Source organism: Apus apus, chromosome 2, assembly GCF_020740795.1.
Source record: "Apus apus isolate bApuApu2 chromosome 2, bApuApu2.pri.cur, whole genome shotgun sequence".
Taxonomy (NCBI): Eukaryota; Metazoa; Chordata; class Aves; order Apodiformes; family Apodidae; genus Apus; species Apus apus.
Genome location: NC_067283.1, coordinates 64,281,980 through 64,298,557, shown reverse-complemented (window position 1 = coordinate 64,298,557; position 16,578 = coordinate 64,281,980). Strand labels below are relative to the sequence as shown.

At 42.7% G+C, this 16,578-nt stretch overlaps 1 protein-coding gene across 1 annotated transcript; it reads right to left on the bottom strand.

Moving 5' to 3' along the window:
- Nucleotides 1-1,872: 1,872 nt before the first annotated feature.
- Nucleotides 1,873-16,376, bottom strand: CD83 (CD83 molecule). The gene is made up of 5 exons (XM_051610773.1): nucleotides 16,228-16,376; nucleotides 15,968-16,098; nucleotides 5,683-5,899; nucleotides 5,482-5,585; nucleotides 1,873-3,670 (listed from the first exon to the last, which is right to left on the bottom strand). The coding sequence occupies exons 1-5, from the start codon at nucleotides 16,268-16,270 to the stop codon at nucleotides 3,512-3,514; spliced, it is 654 nt and encodes a 217-aa protein (XP_051466733.1). The 5' UTR covers nucleotides 16,271-16,376; the 3' UTR covers nucleotides 1,873-3,511.
- Nucleotides 16,377-16,578: the final 202 nt, after the last annotated feature.

The window sequence follows — 16,578 nt, the reverse complement described above, 5'->3', positions numbered from 1 at the left end:
AATTTCCCTGTGTGGTGCAGTGTTTCTCTACGTTCCTTAATCATGGCTGTACCAACTTGTTCTTTGTGAGTCAATAATGCTTGTTGTTTTCTTTGAATGCAGCTGGTTTACCTTTAGACAAAGCAATTTAAAAAAAAAAAAAAAAAAGCAGATAACAGAAGAAAAAGAAATCAGTGAAATAGTGACAAAACTCACAAGGAATATTAGCAAGTAAGCTCCTGCAGTTAAGGCACCCAGGGAAGAGTCAGGAAACCTTGGATCTCTTCCCAATTCTGATCCACACTTCTTCAAGAGCTTTCTGATTCCCAGGTGGCTTTTATTGATAAAACAAAGATTGTGGTATTTCCCACCTCCTGGATTTACTGAGATTGACTGAATCCCTGATGCTAAAAAGTATAGTAAGAAAGTATTACAAAGAGCAGTTCTAGCACACACGTGCTTTTATACTATCTTACAAAACTAAAGGCGCTGATAATTAGAAGAGTGGTGGAAAATAACAAGTTTTTCTGTCCAACAAAGCAATTAATCTGTATAATAACAACCTCTCAGTTGTGCAATCCACAGCACTTTCCCTTTAATAATGAAGTGTTAAGAGTCTAAAGAATGTGTGCAGGCACTCATGCCTTGTATGCTGGGCTAGCTCAGTCAGTAATTTTGAAACATGAACAGATCCATATTGCAAGGAAAGGACTGTTTCTTCTGAGATAGTATGTTGAAAAACGGTTAGATCATTCTGTAAGATTTTGAGCCAACACATGGTATTATTTTAATTATTATTTATGTATTTTTTTCCTTCCCTGTTTGTGCTGAAGTTGCTGCAATATATTAGCTTTTATCCTTCAGTTGTGTGATTCTCATTTGTAGTATTTCTAGCTAATGTTACTTTTTGTCCTACAATGCCACAACAGTTTCTTTTCATCCCTTACACCCCAGATGGACAGTGACCTTTGTCGATTTAGGACGTTATCTGTTTCTCTCCAGTTCTGTGATTCAGTCAAGTGTCTTGGTGTAAGACTTTTAATGCATTGGAGTGGCCTTGAACATGACTTCTTCTACTCCACAGCTGGGCCTACAGAAAATCCCCAGAATCAACCAACCTGAAACTTCTGAGCCTGAAATTTGACTCCCAGTGTTGTTGCACCAGGCCCAATCTTCTGTATTGCAGGCAGTTTGGCTTGGGGAAAAAAAATAATGGGCATAGCTGTTTACACAAAGTCCCTATTTTCATTCTGCCCTATCTGATCTGATCTTATTTATACATCTGAAGAAATCATTTTAAAAGTGTTTCAGCCTTTACTACTGATTATCAATCCTTTTCATCTGAATTTTCCCTTCCTTCCTCGTGCCCAGTCTCCAAAAAAAACCCAATTTATAATAACAAAAAATAAGTAAAACCCCGTGACCATCAGGTTTTAAGCCTTTCTGACCAAATGAAGAAACTTGATGCACCCCAAGTCAGTTATTACACATGCACATTGAGTTTGTATTGTTGCCACCTGAACACATAGGTCAAAATGCGTGATGACACAGGTCAAGACGCCATGCTTACAAGTGACCATGGGTAGACTGAAATACCCTTGTATTTTCCTTAATGACTTGCCCGTCAGTAGGGAACAGGTGTTTTAGAATGTGCTTGGGGCAGAAAGTGAGATTTTGAGGAAAATCTAAATTAACTGTGTTCCTTCAAAATGCATGACATTATCTGTCGCTTAATCAATTATTGACACGTACATGCCCTCTCCTGCAAAAAAAGGCTGCATCCAGCATCTACATTATTTGATGTAATTATGTTAATTGTAAAACAAAATGCAATTGATACGGAGTATTTCTGGGTTTATAGGCTACGTGTGGCACACAAAAACAAATGGCAGGTTACGTCTGAATTTTTATTTCAAGTATATTATACACATCTATATGTAAAAATTGATAATAAAAAAGAAAATGTGGAATCAATTTACCATGGTCTAAGTACATTGCATACCCCTTGTAACAATTCTTGTGGTCAGGAGCCCCTTGGACTCCATCAGTGGAGACATTTAACCCTGCTCACAGAGGCACTACTGAGTGACACACAGTGCTCTCCTCCCATCAGTGCTTGAAAATTAGTCAAAGGATTACAGAAAAAGAGTCCTTGTCAAAGCTTGGATTTCCAAACTTAATTTAAAATCTTGATGTTGCAGTTTAACTCTTGAAAGACAGTTCTGTTTCTTTTTCTTCTTCTTTTTTTTTTTTTTTTTTTTTTTAAGATTGTATTCTATAGTGCTTGCAAATTCTCATGTTTTCTCAAACTCTCATGTTGTGGCATGAACATTTACAGTCACTTTAGATTCCTCGTGCTTCGTCTTCTGTACCAGCAGCCTGATAAAGGAGGTTCCTTGATTTCAGATCCAAACTCTCTCTTCCTTTCTTTGGTTCGAGAGGACAAGCCTTCTCTCCCTTATATTGTGTGCCTGAGTTCAGTTTCTCATGTCATCATTTCTCATGTACTACACACTTCCAGCATCAAAAGCAGGTGCTCATGTGCCCCATCTTAGCTGACTTAACACAACCCAAAGATACTGCTGGTTGATTTCTTCCAAGCCGTGGCTTTGGTCTTCACTTGTGTAACTTGGCTAATGTGGATGTCACATACATTCGGCGTCATGTTTTATAAACCACAAAATAAGTCGTCTTTACACGTCCTTAATATCATAGGCTTCTTCATTCTTACTTTCATTGTCTTAAGGTTAACAGTTTTGTTGACACTTCCTATAGATTGACCTATAGAATTTTATGGAAAGGCCTCTGGCAGATAACTGATGGACTCGTTATGTAAATGCATCCTTACTTCTCTTGCAGAGATAAAAATGTCCGCTCAGTCCAGAAGGTATTCCAGAATATTTTCTCACTTCTTACATTTCAGCCCATCCATCACTCTCAGATTTAAAAATGAATGTTGATTTGATTCACCCAGGACAAGAGCATGAAGTTACCTCTTCAGCTTACTTGAACATCACATGTCAAGTTACATCCCATTTGCAGTATAGGAACTCAATCCAGAATCAGGCTCAGAGCACAGAGCGGCAGCAGCCCCACACACGTATCTTTCCATAGCAGCACCTGTTGTGTTGCTTTTGAAAGATGAGAGCTATTAGCTCAGTGAACAGCTTAATCCCTCAGCTTTGCACTGCTGTGGCCTCCCTATAACCTGGTCTTTGCATCACAGGCATGTTCTTAATCAGAACAAGAGGACTGCACAGCGGAGCAAAATTAAGTTGATGCCAACTTTGTAACAGCATCGTAGCACCATTGGGTAGCTGTAATGGTCTTTTTTAGCTGCCAAACTCCCAAAAGTCACTGTAGTGCTTAACAGCGCTTTTCAAAGGCTTCTCCAGTGCAAGCAGATCACTGACGGGTTATCTAAACTTTCAGGCTGTTCTGAAGAAGCCATATATTAGCATTTGTTTTCTCCACTCGTCCATCCAGCTCGCATCAGGTTTACTCATGAACCCACAGTGCCATCAACATCAACTTAGACAAAACTTGAAGTAAGCTCCTTTTTGCAAGTGCTGTCACTGTTTATATCCTGGAAAGTTGTCATTTCTTGTAAACTGATGAGCGTGAGCATGTGTTTCATATCTGGTCTGTTTTTTTGATAATTGGGAGACATACTCTCTTTTCTTAGACATGTCTGAAAAAGAAAACAGAAAGGAAAGCTTAAAACTGAGAACTCCTATGAAAGGCAATTTTTTTAAAAGTTTGAAAGCTTTGCTTTTTCTCCTTGCTAACCATAGTTCACTACACCTTTTCCATTTGTTTGTCACCAGGAGCACCCAGTACAAGGAAACCTGCAGTTTCCTGTTCAGTCAAGGAAATTTTTAGGGAAAAAGCCTTAGTCACAAAAGGAAATCTATATTGAATTCAAGTTTTTATATGAACTGGCCTTGCATCAAGCTCTTGCAAGTCTGTTTCCACCTGCCTTCAGTACAGGCCAGTGCCTAAAATATCTTCGTCAAGTTGTCATAGTAAAGCCCAGTCCTGCCAACCCATCTTAATGTCCCTGTTGAGTTTAGCAGAGATAAGACACAACCTCCACTAAAGGAGAGGACAAGATAACCTGTAAGAACTTAAGAAACATTTTAAATAATGAAACTCTCTTGTGAGATCAGGGCAATATTACATTTTGATGAAAGCTAGGTTGGTACTTGAGACTGGTCCTCACTCAATAGTAAGATACACATCATTCTACCAGAGTGGTTATCTTCACTACACAGCTCTGCTTTTTTTTTTTTTTTAACTGCACCATTAAAACTGGGACTCTTTTTTTTTACATATGGGAAAGAGAGGTTTCTGTAGAGATCTGAAATGCTTTCAGGACACTGAGAAGAACTGGGGCATCTGTCTCTTCTGAGTGATATCCTTGCTTTCATACTTTCATCCTAACAAATTCCTACAAGACTTATCTTGTCAAACTTTAGTCTGAATGGCACAAATTACTGGCAGGATTGTCAATCTAAAAAAGAGACAGGCATAAATTTAATTGCTCCCTGAAGATACATGAAAAGCTACATTTAGCTGCAGCTAATTAGATAGTCTCCAATTTTGCTGAGGAGCAAAACATGAAGGCAAATATTAAATAGGCAGCAAAAGTAAAATTTGACCCCTCCCCCCCAAAAATGCTGGGGTTGTTTTGGTTTTAATTAGAAATGCAGCTGGTGTTGCACTGTACTGAGGCCCAAGGCTCATGCTGCCTTTAAGCAAGAGGTGCAGAACTCCTGGTTTTTCTGCACAAGGGTGTGACTTCACCGCTATTGCAGACAAAACAATTTTGCTTCTGTGAACTGAGCTTCCCAAATGCCTCCTCTCACCGTTGTTCCCACGACTACCCAAGAGCATTAAGGGAATGGATAAAATCTCAGGGAGCTTCTTTTCCAAGGATCTTAAAATGTCAGTTTACCAAGAAAGATGAAGCTTGACAAAAATGCCCGTCTGAAATGGGGTTGTCACCATGTCACAGGTATGGAAACTGAGGGGAAAAAACAGGTGGACTTGAACTTGTCCATCCTGCAGCCACACAAAGCAATGCCATAGGTGGGGAAGGGATCCCAGGGGCCTGTGCTTCGATCTCAGGCAAATGCTGTTCCCAAGTACCCAACCAGAAGAGCTGTTGGTGTGCCCTAAATTGCAGAGTAGCGTCCACTTGGAGTAACTGGAAGCAGAAAAGGGCAGCTGAGTGCAGGAAAATAACTGTCTGGTTTATGTTAAATCAGAGGGCAGTGAAATGTTTTATCTCTTTTAGACTCCATCCTGTGTTCCTCATGCACCTGAGTTTCCTCTGGCTTTGAAAATACTGTATGAGTTTTAAAAGGTTTTGATCATAAATTAAGTATGAACATCAACTTCTGACCAACTGTGCTAAGGTGGTGCTAACAGAGAAAAGGAGTGGAGGCGTTTTTTTTGTTGGTTTTGGTTAGTTTCTTTAGGAGGAAGATAATTACTTACACAGGTAAATAAGATGAGCAGCAAGTAAAAAATCCCAAGGCAAGTCAGCATGAAAAGTTCAGCTTTGTATTTTTTAAATTTTTCATCTTCTATTCCAGGGCAACCTGAAATGTAAAGCAAGGTGTTTGTCAAACATTTTTTAACTGTTACTTCCATGAAATGCTACACAGGGCATGGAACAGTCAAGAGTCTCTACTGTACCTGTTACTTTTAAAGTGACCACACTGCTCAGATTATGTTCTCCACTCTGTTCCCCCAAAGTGCACTTATATGTCCCGCTGTTTTGCCTGGTTGTGTTTTTGATCCTCAGAGAAAAGAAGGTGTCATTGGAGAGCTCCAGGGACCCCCCAGGTGTTTTTGTATAATGAGATTCCACATCAAGGATTTTCCATGCTATTCCTTCGCCATCTCCTGCCATCTGGAAAACAAAAATATATATCTTGGGCAACAGTGTCATCCTGAGTTTTAGGGGAGAGCTTTAAAGCTGGATTATGGCTGAAAATGCAGAGGATAAAGAGCCATAGAGGGCAAAAACTTCAAAAGCATCTAATAGCTCAAGCTCACAATCAAAAAACCTTTTTTTTTTTTTTTTGCTTAAATAGACACTACATTTATAAAAAGATACTGCAGAGCTATTCTGTAATAGCTGCTTAATCTGCCTCACCTGGACACAATCCCGGTAGAGACAGAACATGATAAAAGGTGGCAGTAGAGTTTGTTCTCAAAATGTTCCCCCAAAGGGTTCACACTGAGAGAGGCAGCCCAGGGGGATGGACCTGAAGCAGCTAGAGGCAGCCCTACCCAACTGCTGAACAGCGGCCCTGAGGACCACAGGTCCCCAGAAGAGCGTGGCAGCAGGCTCCCCCACTGCCTGGGCTCACCCTGCCAGCACTCTTTCTGCCATGCAGCAGTGGGAATTCAACCTGCCGATCCGGCCGGCACACACACGGCAGCAAGCCGGCTCTGCCAGCACCGGCTGGCACCTGCCCAGCAGCCCTGCAGCCCAGAGCTCCTTGTGGGAACTCAGCCCTGGAAACTGCGCTTCCATGTGCCAGTTTCTGTGCAGCTGACCCCTGAAAGCATGCTGTCTCTCTGGAGGAACAGGGATTTCCCCCCTTCTCCTCCCCTCTACTCTTTATTGGAACCAAAGAACAAAAAATCGCTTCAGCTCCTTCAGATTCGGTGGCGTGAAGGTCACAAGCAGGTTCTGGTGCACTTGGGGAGCAGTTGTATGTTGAATTTCTTAATTGTAACCAGAAGAACTACGTTCCTTGGCATTGCTGAGAGGCTGCTGGAGAAATGAAGTGTATTCCCAGAACAGTTTGTACTGCAGGGCGATAGGATGCACTGAAAATGACAATTGGCTGGGAACCACAAAGAAGAGAGAAATCACTAACTTGATTTGAAAGATGGGAGAAGGGTTTGAATTAGCCCATGTCCATTCCTATCCATTGACATCGCTCTCTGGGATTTGAGGCAGCGTGCCCTCCGTGAAGGTTTCCTGAGTAATGAATTCAGTCTTTCTGTGGACCAGAGAACCAGAGCCAGCTCATACAGTTCAAGGCTCAGCTTTTCAGCCAAACCTGTAACTAATGTAAGCCAAGGCTCTTTTATTATTATTATTTTATTTAATGGACACATTTTTGGGTTGCATTCTGGTGCTTACTTTCTGTCAGTACAGCTACTGCATCAGGGTATAGCAGTTACACTGTAACTTATTAAAATTAACACAATTTTCTCATGCTGAGGCTAGGAGTATCTGGTTTCCCTTTTTTTTTTTGTATTTGCATGAGGAAAGCGTGCTTGGGAGCCTGGAGAGAAATATGGGCCTGATGCTCCATTTTATTTTTTTTTTTGCTACTTTTACGGCCCTAAAATGGCATAAAACAAGCTGCAAGTTGGGGAACTTTTCAGGAACTGGGGAATCAGACTGAAGCACAAGATTTTCATAATTGTAAAGATCCTTTGTCAGAAAAGTTTAGGATTTTTTAGTACATCAACTGAAACACAGAGCAGTAATTCCCTGGGGCTTTCCGCACGTTACCCAGCGAGAGGGAAGAAAGTGCTTTCTTCCTCTTACTCCCCCAGTGAATTTACCCCAGCTTCTCTTTCTTATTACACACAGCCCAAAGCAGCTATGAGACAATTGGTATCTATGGTGGTTTTCAGACTGTAGGGACTTCACTGTGCTGGAAGGGTTTAGACATTTTCAGATCCTGCACACTGACAGAGATGTGACCAGAGAAATTCCAATATCCTGGCTGGGCTCAGCTCTGGTTACAAGTGGGTCAATAGAAGTTAAGTGGATAGAGTTGACCTCCCTTAGATCTAATTTTTGCCACTCTCCCTTCCCTTGCCACCCCCTTCCTCAGTGAAATTTAAAACTGCCCACAGGGCAACAAAGAGAACCAGCCTGGCTGCTGTTTGCGTTGCCCTAAAATGCAGACAGGTTTGTTCTACACACAGAAAACTCATGGGTTTGTTGGGGTTTTTTAATGCACTGGTAGTGTAAATAACTGCTGTCCTGCATGGTAAGTGGTGCTGTGATTCTTGTGGCTGAGACCTGGGAATCAGAAAAGACTTTCATCTTTCCATATGCGATTGTAATCAGCGCTGCTAATAAAAGGAAGAAGTAAATTAAACCCATGTCTCCTATGCCTGACCATGCGCTTAGTCCCAAGGGAGATTTTTGGTAAATGATTTAACTTCCCTATTTTATGGGAACACTGAGGGCTAGGACAGGATTATTGCCTCCAAAGCCGTGTGAGGTGCTCAGCTCTGTGTAAGGCAAACCCCTCTCCTTGGAGCTGGATGAGCAGCCTTTCCCCAAAACACAAGTTGCTTTGTGGCCTGATCTGGCTCCATCGCTTGGGGAGAAACCGGTCGCGATCCGGCCGGAGATCGGAACGCAAACCTTTGCGTTCTGAGGGGAGGAGGAGCGGTTCCTACGTGTGTGTTTGACTCGGGGTCTGCAGGCCTCCCTTTCTGCAGCCCATCTCCCGTTTCCTGCAGAGCAGAGGCCGGCGCGGCGGCCCGTGGTGCTGCCGGTGGCCCCGCAGCCTCCCCGCATTTTTGAGGCTGCAGAGACACCTGGTGGCATCTTTCCAGCCTCTACACGCAGCGCAACCAGCCCCGCTCAGAGGGTCACGGAAACCCTTTCGCTGATGTCTGAGCCAAGCCTTTTCCCACTGCCATCTTCGATTATCTTCTCAAAAAAAAAACAATCCACCCCTCCCCTTTTAAGTTCTCTAAGTAGCGAGGAAACATCTGAGCAAGTTTGCAGAGTCTGTCCCCATGCCTCAGCAGTGCAGAAAGAAGTCCATGAGATAGATGTTCAGTAAGGCCATCATCCTGCCTCTCGCTCTATTCAAGATAACCTCATTTCCCCCCAAAACTAATTAAAATTACGAAAACACCACTTTGTCACCTCCTGTGAATTACTCGGCAGACTCTCGCCAGACAGATCACTTCACAGCTCAAACTCCTCTGATAATCCAGCACTAATTCATGCCAAGTCTCCTCCAGGTGATACTGCAGCCCAAGGTAAATGCTAGGGGGTTTACCTAATTAATTCCGTGCAGGCGGAATCCACACATCCTCTACAGATTAGAGGGACGGAAGCAAGTGCTGGTGGTGGCAGCAACCCACTTGCAGAGGCACCATCTTCTTTAATCAGTGACAAAATATTTCCCCCCCCCCATATTCCATCTGCATTTTGTTGCCCTTTCACCTCACTGGCAGGGAGGCTCCAGCATGCCAGCTCCCCTTGCTCCTCACCTCCAAAGGGAAAAAAAAAGGGAGGTGGTCTTTTCCTGCTCCCCTATTTACTGTTAATGGCTTCACCAAAATTCTAAAGGCAAATCATGACTCGTGTGGGGACTGCTAGACATGCTACTGAAACTCTTTGCATAAAAAGGGTCTCGATGCCATGCTGGCTCCTGGGGGTTACTGGAGCAAGAATTTTGCTAGGAAATGGGGGCCTGCAGGATGGCAGCATCATCCCACTTATCTGCATAAAAGTACCCATGAAGAAAATTAGGAAATCCTTCACTGTGAGGGTGGTGAGACAATGGAACAGGTTGCCCAGGTGGAAGCCTCATCCCTGGAAGTATTCAAGGGCAAGCTGGATGGGACTCTGAGCATCCTGATCTAGTGCGAGGTGTCCCTGCCCATGCAGGGGGTTTGGAACTGGATGATATTTAAGGTCCTTTCCAACCGTAGCCATTCTATGATTGTATAAAGAGAAATGTGAGTTTACGTTTGTTGTCACATACACACTGGCCAGCAGCAATGTCTGTGCCGGTCTTCTTCAGAAATCAGCTGGGGGGGGGGGGCTAAATCTGTTGTTTTCCATCACTTCCATAGCAAGGAAAGGAAATGCTACCCCCAGGAGCTGATAGTGTCCAACACCTTCATTAATGACCTCACCACTGAGACAGAGCATGTGCTCAGCAAGTTTGCAGATGACACAATGCTGGGAGGGGAGGCTGAAACACCAGAGGATTGTGCTGCCATCCAGAGGGACCTCAACAAGCTGGGGATATGAGTTGACAGGAACCTCATGAAGTTCAGCAAATGGAAATGCCAAGTCCTACCCCTGTGGAGGAATAACCCCAGGCATCAGAACAGGCTGAGACCGACCTGCTGGGAAGTCTCTGGTGTCCTGGAAGACACTAACTTGACCATGAGCCAGCAAAGACAGTCAGTAGCCTTCTGGGTTGCACTACACAGAACATCTCCAGCAGATGGAGGGAGGTGATGCCCTCTGCTCAGCACTGGTGAGACACCTGGAGTGCTGCATCCAATGCTGGGCACCACAGTACAAGAGAGACGTGGACATGCTGGAGAGAATCCAGTGAAGGGTCACAAAAGATTTGGAGCATCTGACATATGAGGAGAGACTGGGGAAGCTGAAGGAGACAAGGCTCTTATTAATATGTACCTGATTGCCAGGGGGACAAAGAAGCTGAAGCCAGACTCTTCTCAGTGGCCTTCAGAGACCAGACAAGAGGCAATGGGCACAAACCGAAATTCAGAAAGTTCCACTTAAACATAAGAAAACCCATTTTTACTCTGGGGGTAGTTGAACACTGGAATGGCCTGCCCAGGAAGAGTGGTGAGTCACCACCTTTGGAGATACTCAAAACCCAACTGGACACAGCCCTGAGCAATCAGCTCTACTTGCCTGACTTAAATGAGTTTAATTGGAAGTTATTCTGGTTCCCAAAAGCTTGGAAACACTTGGTCTAAAGACCTTATGATTTTCCCACATTTATTTTCTAGTCAATTGACTGATTCCTGTTAAGTTTCTTCTAGTCTGGAGCTTTATGGTAAGAATAGTGTCCATGATACAGTGAATATCAAAATAGGATGGGTTTGAATAAAAATACTACTGAGCTGATATATTTCTGTTCTCTGACTGGATTAATAATGAGAAATATATAGAATAATTAGGCCTCTAAAATTTAAGTGCTCTTCAGCAAATATTTCTTTTTCAGAGAATTAAAAGAAATGTGGAAGGAGAAGGAACACTTTTCTAGGTCCTAGCTGGCTGATTTTCATCCGTAGCTTTAAAAACTGCTGCAGCATTCCGTGGTAGTACCACTATACATAGGCAGTTCATGCACGCTGTAGTACTTACACCCAACTAATCAATTAAAACTTAATTTAGATGTACATGTGGGAGCAAGCAGTTGTTAACTTGTGTTCTCTGCTCTGGTTAAATACCTTTTCCCACTGAACTTTTCCCAGACAGAGGTGGTACCTTGGCTCCCAAGTAAATCAGTGTGCCACTATAAACCACTTTTCCCATAAAAGCAAATTTTTATTTCAAACAAAATTATTGAGGTCCAAAACTTAAGTCAGTTTAAAGGTGGAATGTATTAACACTAATTTATTTTCTTCTGAGGATGGAATGATTATAAAAATAGTTTTGTTTAAAAATTACACCAGGAATAATAGCCCAGTTGAAATTTCTGCCTGCTAAAGAGATCAGAAAACCATATTCAGCCAGAAGAATTTTACTTTCTGAAGCAAAATATCTATAATTCTGGCAATGTCCAATAACCAACTTGTAATGAATAATAACTGAAGTGAAAAATGCTTAATAGGTGTATTTTTCAGCACAAATGAACTTTCACGTTTGATTAGGGCTGAAAGTGCATCTGTATGGCTCCTATACAGTGTCATGGAGAGACACCAATGTTAAATTTGAAAGAAACAGACATGAATTGTGGGCATTTGGGAGTGAATTCTGCGTTTTAGAGGGGAAACAAAAAAGAAGAAAAGAAAAACCAAAACCCAACCCCAAAAGGGCAAAGGAACCACATGTGACACATGAGCCAGCTGCAAAAGCCCTCTGACTCAGTCACACAGCCTTTTTATTTATTTTTTAGCTAAGGGCATCCAGGCAAAAGAATTGTTTTGCTCATGTAGTCATTTTGACTGCTCCTGTCTAAATCATCAATGTGTTGGAGCTACTTGGAGCTGAATAGAAGCCTGAGGAGCATCTGACTGCATTTCTTCAATATCTATCTACCAATAGATATTGGCTATGCACATTTAGCAAAATTAATTTCCTTTAAAGAAAAGTGCAAGTAATATTAAGTGTGTATTTTGTAACATGAATTCCCCTTCTAATTCTGCCACAATTTTATCTTTTTTTAGGGAAGTGTTATAAAGTTAAGACTTTATAGTCTTTAAGACTTCTCTCTACTAAAGTACAGCCTTCATTCCTCTTCCTCAAGATTTGTTTTAGATTAAGACTTTTCTGGCTATCACATGAACAAAATAGTGAAATATCCACTGGGACTTCATTTGTGTGTGCTTAAACTTGGTTTTCAAATTGGATATAAAGTATAATTATGAGGTTTTATGAAGTGCTTCTCAATTTCAATGCACTACACAAAGAGAAACTGTTCAGTTTTCAATAGTCTTGTGAGGCAGGAAGATGAATAAAGTTTCATTACCCAGATTCTTGTTTCATAGGTGGGCCATAGAGATTCAAATCAGTATTTCCATACGCAATTCCCCATGCCTGAGTGCTTTTGCAAAAATAGCCTAGTTTTCATTTCTCAGTTGGCAAACTTCCACACTGCTCATATATGGTTTTACGGCACACAGGTTGCACAGGATCCCTAAAAATGGACCTGCTTTGAAGGGTACCATCATTATGAAAACTTCTCCCTAGTTTTCTTGTGGCCACATAGTGAATGGGATGAGAGCTGCATCAGGCTGGAAGAGGACTTACTGCTTTGCCTTCTCCCCGGTGTGCCAGGCCTGCCTACTTATAGTATTTCCAAGTAAAAATCATTGTGTCTGAGCTGATTGACTGTGGTCCTGATTCTGCACAGAACTAGGTGTGACTTCAAGCATGCAAATAGCCTAATTAGCTCCAAGAATCCTCCTGGTTGCACGACAGGTTAAATCCATGCACACCTTTTTGAAGCACGAAACATCAGCAAAAGTGAAGGAACTGTTGAATGCAATCCTTCCTTTTTTACATTCAGTTGAATTTTGACACTAGAGCTTTAACTCATTTCAACAGCTATTTCTCCATACAAAACTGAAAAAGCATTGCTTTTAAATAGCATTACTTTGGGTTTGGGTTTGGGTTTTTTTTAAGCAGATCATAGCAAACTACATCAAATGGTCAGGGCTTGCAGAGGTGCTGGTAGGAAGGAGAGTATTGTTGACTGAGCATTCTCCCTGCACACACAGCTGCACGTGAAGCACCGTAACGTCGTCGCCATCATTTTTCTTTAAAGCAGTAGAACCAAAGGTTAATTGCTTGCATTTACTGCACAGTTCAAAGTGACCTCATACAAAAGCTTTAACCTAACAGCTGCCTGAGCTTTACAGTCTGAAATTTCGTACCATTTGTTGGAATTACCTTTTAATTAGCCCTTTGGGGGTATATTTGGTGTTTATTGATTAATCCTTCAGTAGCTGTTTTTTAGATAACAGATTAATTCTCTGTGTTGGGTTGCCCAGTCACACTCTGCTGTTCCCCCACCCTGCTTTTGCAGTGTTGGGTGGGGACAACAGCACAAAGGGAGAGGAGAGGAGAGGAGAGGAGAGGAGAGGAGAGGAGAGGAGAGGAGAGGAGAGGAGAGGAGGGGAGGGGAGGGGAGGGGAGGGGAGGGGAGAGGAGAGGAGAGGAGAGGAGAGGAGAGGAGAGGAGAGGAGAGGAGAGGAGAGGAGAGGAGAGGAGAGGAGAGGAGAGGAGAGGAGAGGAGAGGAGAGGAGAGGAGAGGAGAGGAGAGGAGAGGAGAGGAGAGGAGAGGAGAGGAGAGGAGAGGAGAGGAGAGGAGAGGAGAGGAGAGGAGAGGAGAGGAGAGGAGAGTCCGGCTTTTTAGCTTTGATGCTGTGGTTTTCCTAATATGACTGCAACTGTGACATGGACTAGCATCACCAGGAGTGGCATTAACTGTTTGGCCCCACTTTCCCGCCTCTCTTCTGGAGGAACCAGAAGCCTGTGGTACCATGGTTGGTGCCATCAGTCCGTGAGGATGGTGGCAAGAGCTGAAGATAGCTGGATTTTGTTACTTCATGTAGTTTCAACAGTGCCAACAGAGAGAAATAAAAAGCATGAGGTCCTGTCATGCTGGGGGCTGGAAAGACAGTCTTTTCTTGAGTTAGTTGGATGAAATAGGAGGAGTGAGGAGATCAAGGAGGGAGAGGAGGTTGCCAGGACAGGACAGGGAAGGTGCAGTGGCAGTCTGGACTGTGACAGCCTGACTACTGCAAAGAGAATCAGCACTAGTGACAGCTGCTGAGGAAGGGTCCAGTCAACCTCCCTGTTTATTCCTGCCTCACTTCTTACCATTTCTGTTCAACTCCTCCAGGTCCACCAGATTGCATGGTTTGCCTGCAATGAACTCCCTGCCCTGTCTAGACTTTGTGGGAAACATGAGGCCTTAAAAATTAGCATATATCTATGTGGAAAATACACATCCTTATAAGCTTATAAGCAGAAATTAAAAAAAAAAAAAAAAAACGAAAAAAAAAAGTAAGTTGATACCTATCCCAGCTCCCATAGGAATGTTCAAATAAATACAATATTCTCTCCTCCCTGTCTCCCACCAGCACTACTTAGTTCAGCATTTTGGAGAAAGAAGGAGACAATAGATGCTGCATTTGCTGATGGGCTCACAGTCAGATGTTTGAAAATGCTCTACAGTACTTAACAGAGTTGGGTACCTGTGGGTTGTAGTTGTCATCTAGTGACCAGTAGTTAGATGCTCATTGTTGTACCAGCACTGAAACTCAGATCAACTGCAAGTTTCAGCCACAGAAGCTCTATCTAATAACACTATTTGTTCGTTTACTGTATGGGAATAGTTTTTAAACTATATCTGACCAAACTGTTTAAGAAGCCAAGGCTGTGGCTTTATATTCTGGCAGAGATAAATTAACAGTTTTCTGCCACTCATTATAGGGTTTTTTCCCTTCCACTGCTCTCCCATCACAAAGGAAATTAATTCAAGTCTGTAACTCAAAAAAATCTTTATTAGCGGATTGATTTTCCACTATTATAACAAGCAATAGTGTGTTGGCTTAACAGGCAACTAGAGGACCACCAGGACTAACCCATGGTAAGTGGCAGAAGTGCATGTCTGGACGTGAGGAACAGGGAAGAAAAAAACCTTCCTTTTTTTTCCCTGTTATTTTTACTCCCTTTTTTTCCTGTTATTTTGACTTACACCATGAGCTGAAAATATGCACTGAGATGCAAATACACAGTGCCATATAGCAAGTCAACAACCACTTATTCAACCACTGTGTAACTCTGTCTTTCTTTCAATGAGAATTTTCATCTTGAAAATGTTGAGCAGGACTTTCTGCTCATTAGCCAATGGATCCTTGCAGCTTTCCTGCAAAAAGGTGGTCAGCAGGGTTCTCCTGCTTTGCAGATGAAAATTCCGAACCAGGGCAGCCAAGATCAGACACTTACTTTGTGACTGCAAAGAGCTAATTCAGAATTTCTATCTCTCTGTCAGCCTTCTGCATACCCTGCCTTTATGCTCACCTCCACTAGCCAGATCTTCCTAAAGAACAGCAAGGCCTTGTTTAGTTCTTCTGTTTGAAAGACAAAATGAGCTCCCCTTCAGGGAACTCTTAACCAAGGCCACTGATGATGCAAGATTTAAACACCGGTTTTCACTTTGAAGAAATACCATGGAAGGACTTATGATTGGAGTGGTGTATGTACATGAGGCATCACCTGAATTCCAATCTCTGGAAGCCAGCAAAAGTTAGATAGAAAAGCAAGCAAGAGCAATTCAGGGGCCATGCTGAGTCTGTCTACAATGACATGGAAAATGCCAGTTCTCTGTGATTAGCTCAAAATGCTTTCATTGCTGCATTATCTCTGCTGCACTGAGGTGGGTGTCTCTTCTTAAATTAACCCCTTTTGCACAAGACAAGCCAGTACCGGGTAGGAAAGCAAAGCAGATTGCTCAAGTAACTTAGGCTTTTTTCTTACTTTATACCAAGATGCGGTCTGGTAGGCAATGGAGGAGTCCCGAAGAACTTTACAGGGCAGCAATACTTCTTCAGCACACCTCACAGCAACATCTGGGACCACCACAGAAGCCTCACTGATCAAGCACCAACCTGCAAAGCACAGGTACACATCACCTTTAAAAGACATTGCCCAGGTCTATCCCCCGTGTTATCCCAAAACACATACACAAAAAATAGCTGTGAAAGACCAGAATGAAAAAGGCAGAGTTCCCCACTTACCATTGCACAGGGTGATGAGCAAAGAGTAGACTACCAAAGACATGGCTTTTGCTATTCCAAATCACAGAGCAGCAACAGCGTGCCTCTTTGTAGGACAGACTGTGAGAGCCAAGTGAAACTGCTACTGCTTCTAGAGGGGTATTTCTGGAGGCAGACTGGGGAATCCCCCCAACTTATCTTGAAGTTCTCTGTCACAGGGAAAATCCCTGCGTGTAAGAGCCAGAGCTCCTCCTATTAAAGCCATTAGGTCACTCCCATTTCTGCAACTGCCAGCACTAGTAGCACCTCACCTTCCTTTTTTCCTTTTTTTATTGCCCCTTCTGTGTTGATCTGAACAGATACAAGGTTAAA

Bases quoted from the DNA above. Each gene is read 5' to 3' on its own strand.
- CD83 (XM_051610773.1), bottom strand. From the start codon at position 16,270: ATGTCTTTGGTAGTCTACTCTTTGCTCATCACCCTGTGCAATG. The intron at 5,900-15,967 runs GTAAGAAAAAAG...TTTGTTTTCCAG, and splicing joins AGACCGCATCTTGGTATAAA to ATGGCAGGAGATGGCGAAGG. The intron at 5,586-5,682 runs GTACAGTAGAGA...TTTACATTTCAG, and splicing joins GGTCACTTTAAAAGTAACAG to GTTGCCCTGGAATAGAAGAT.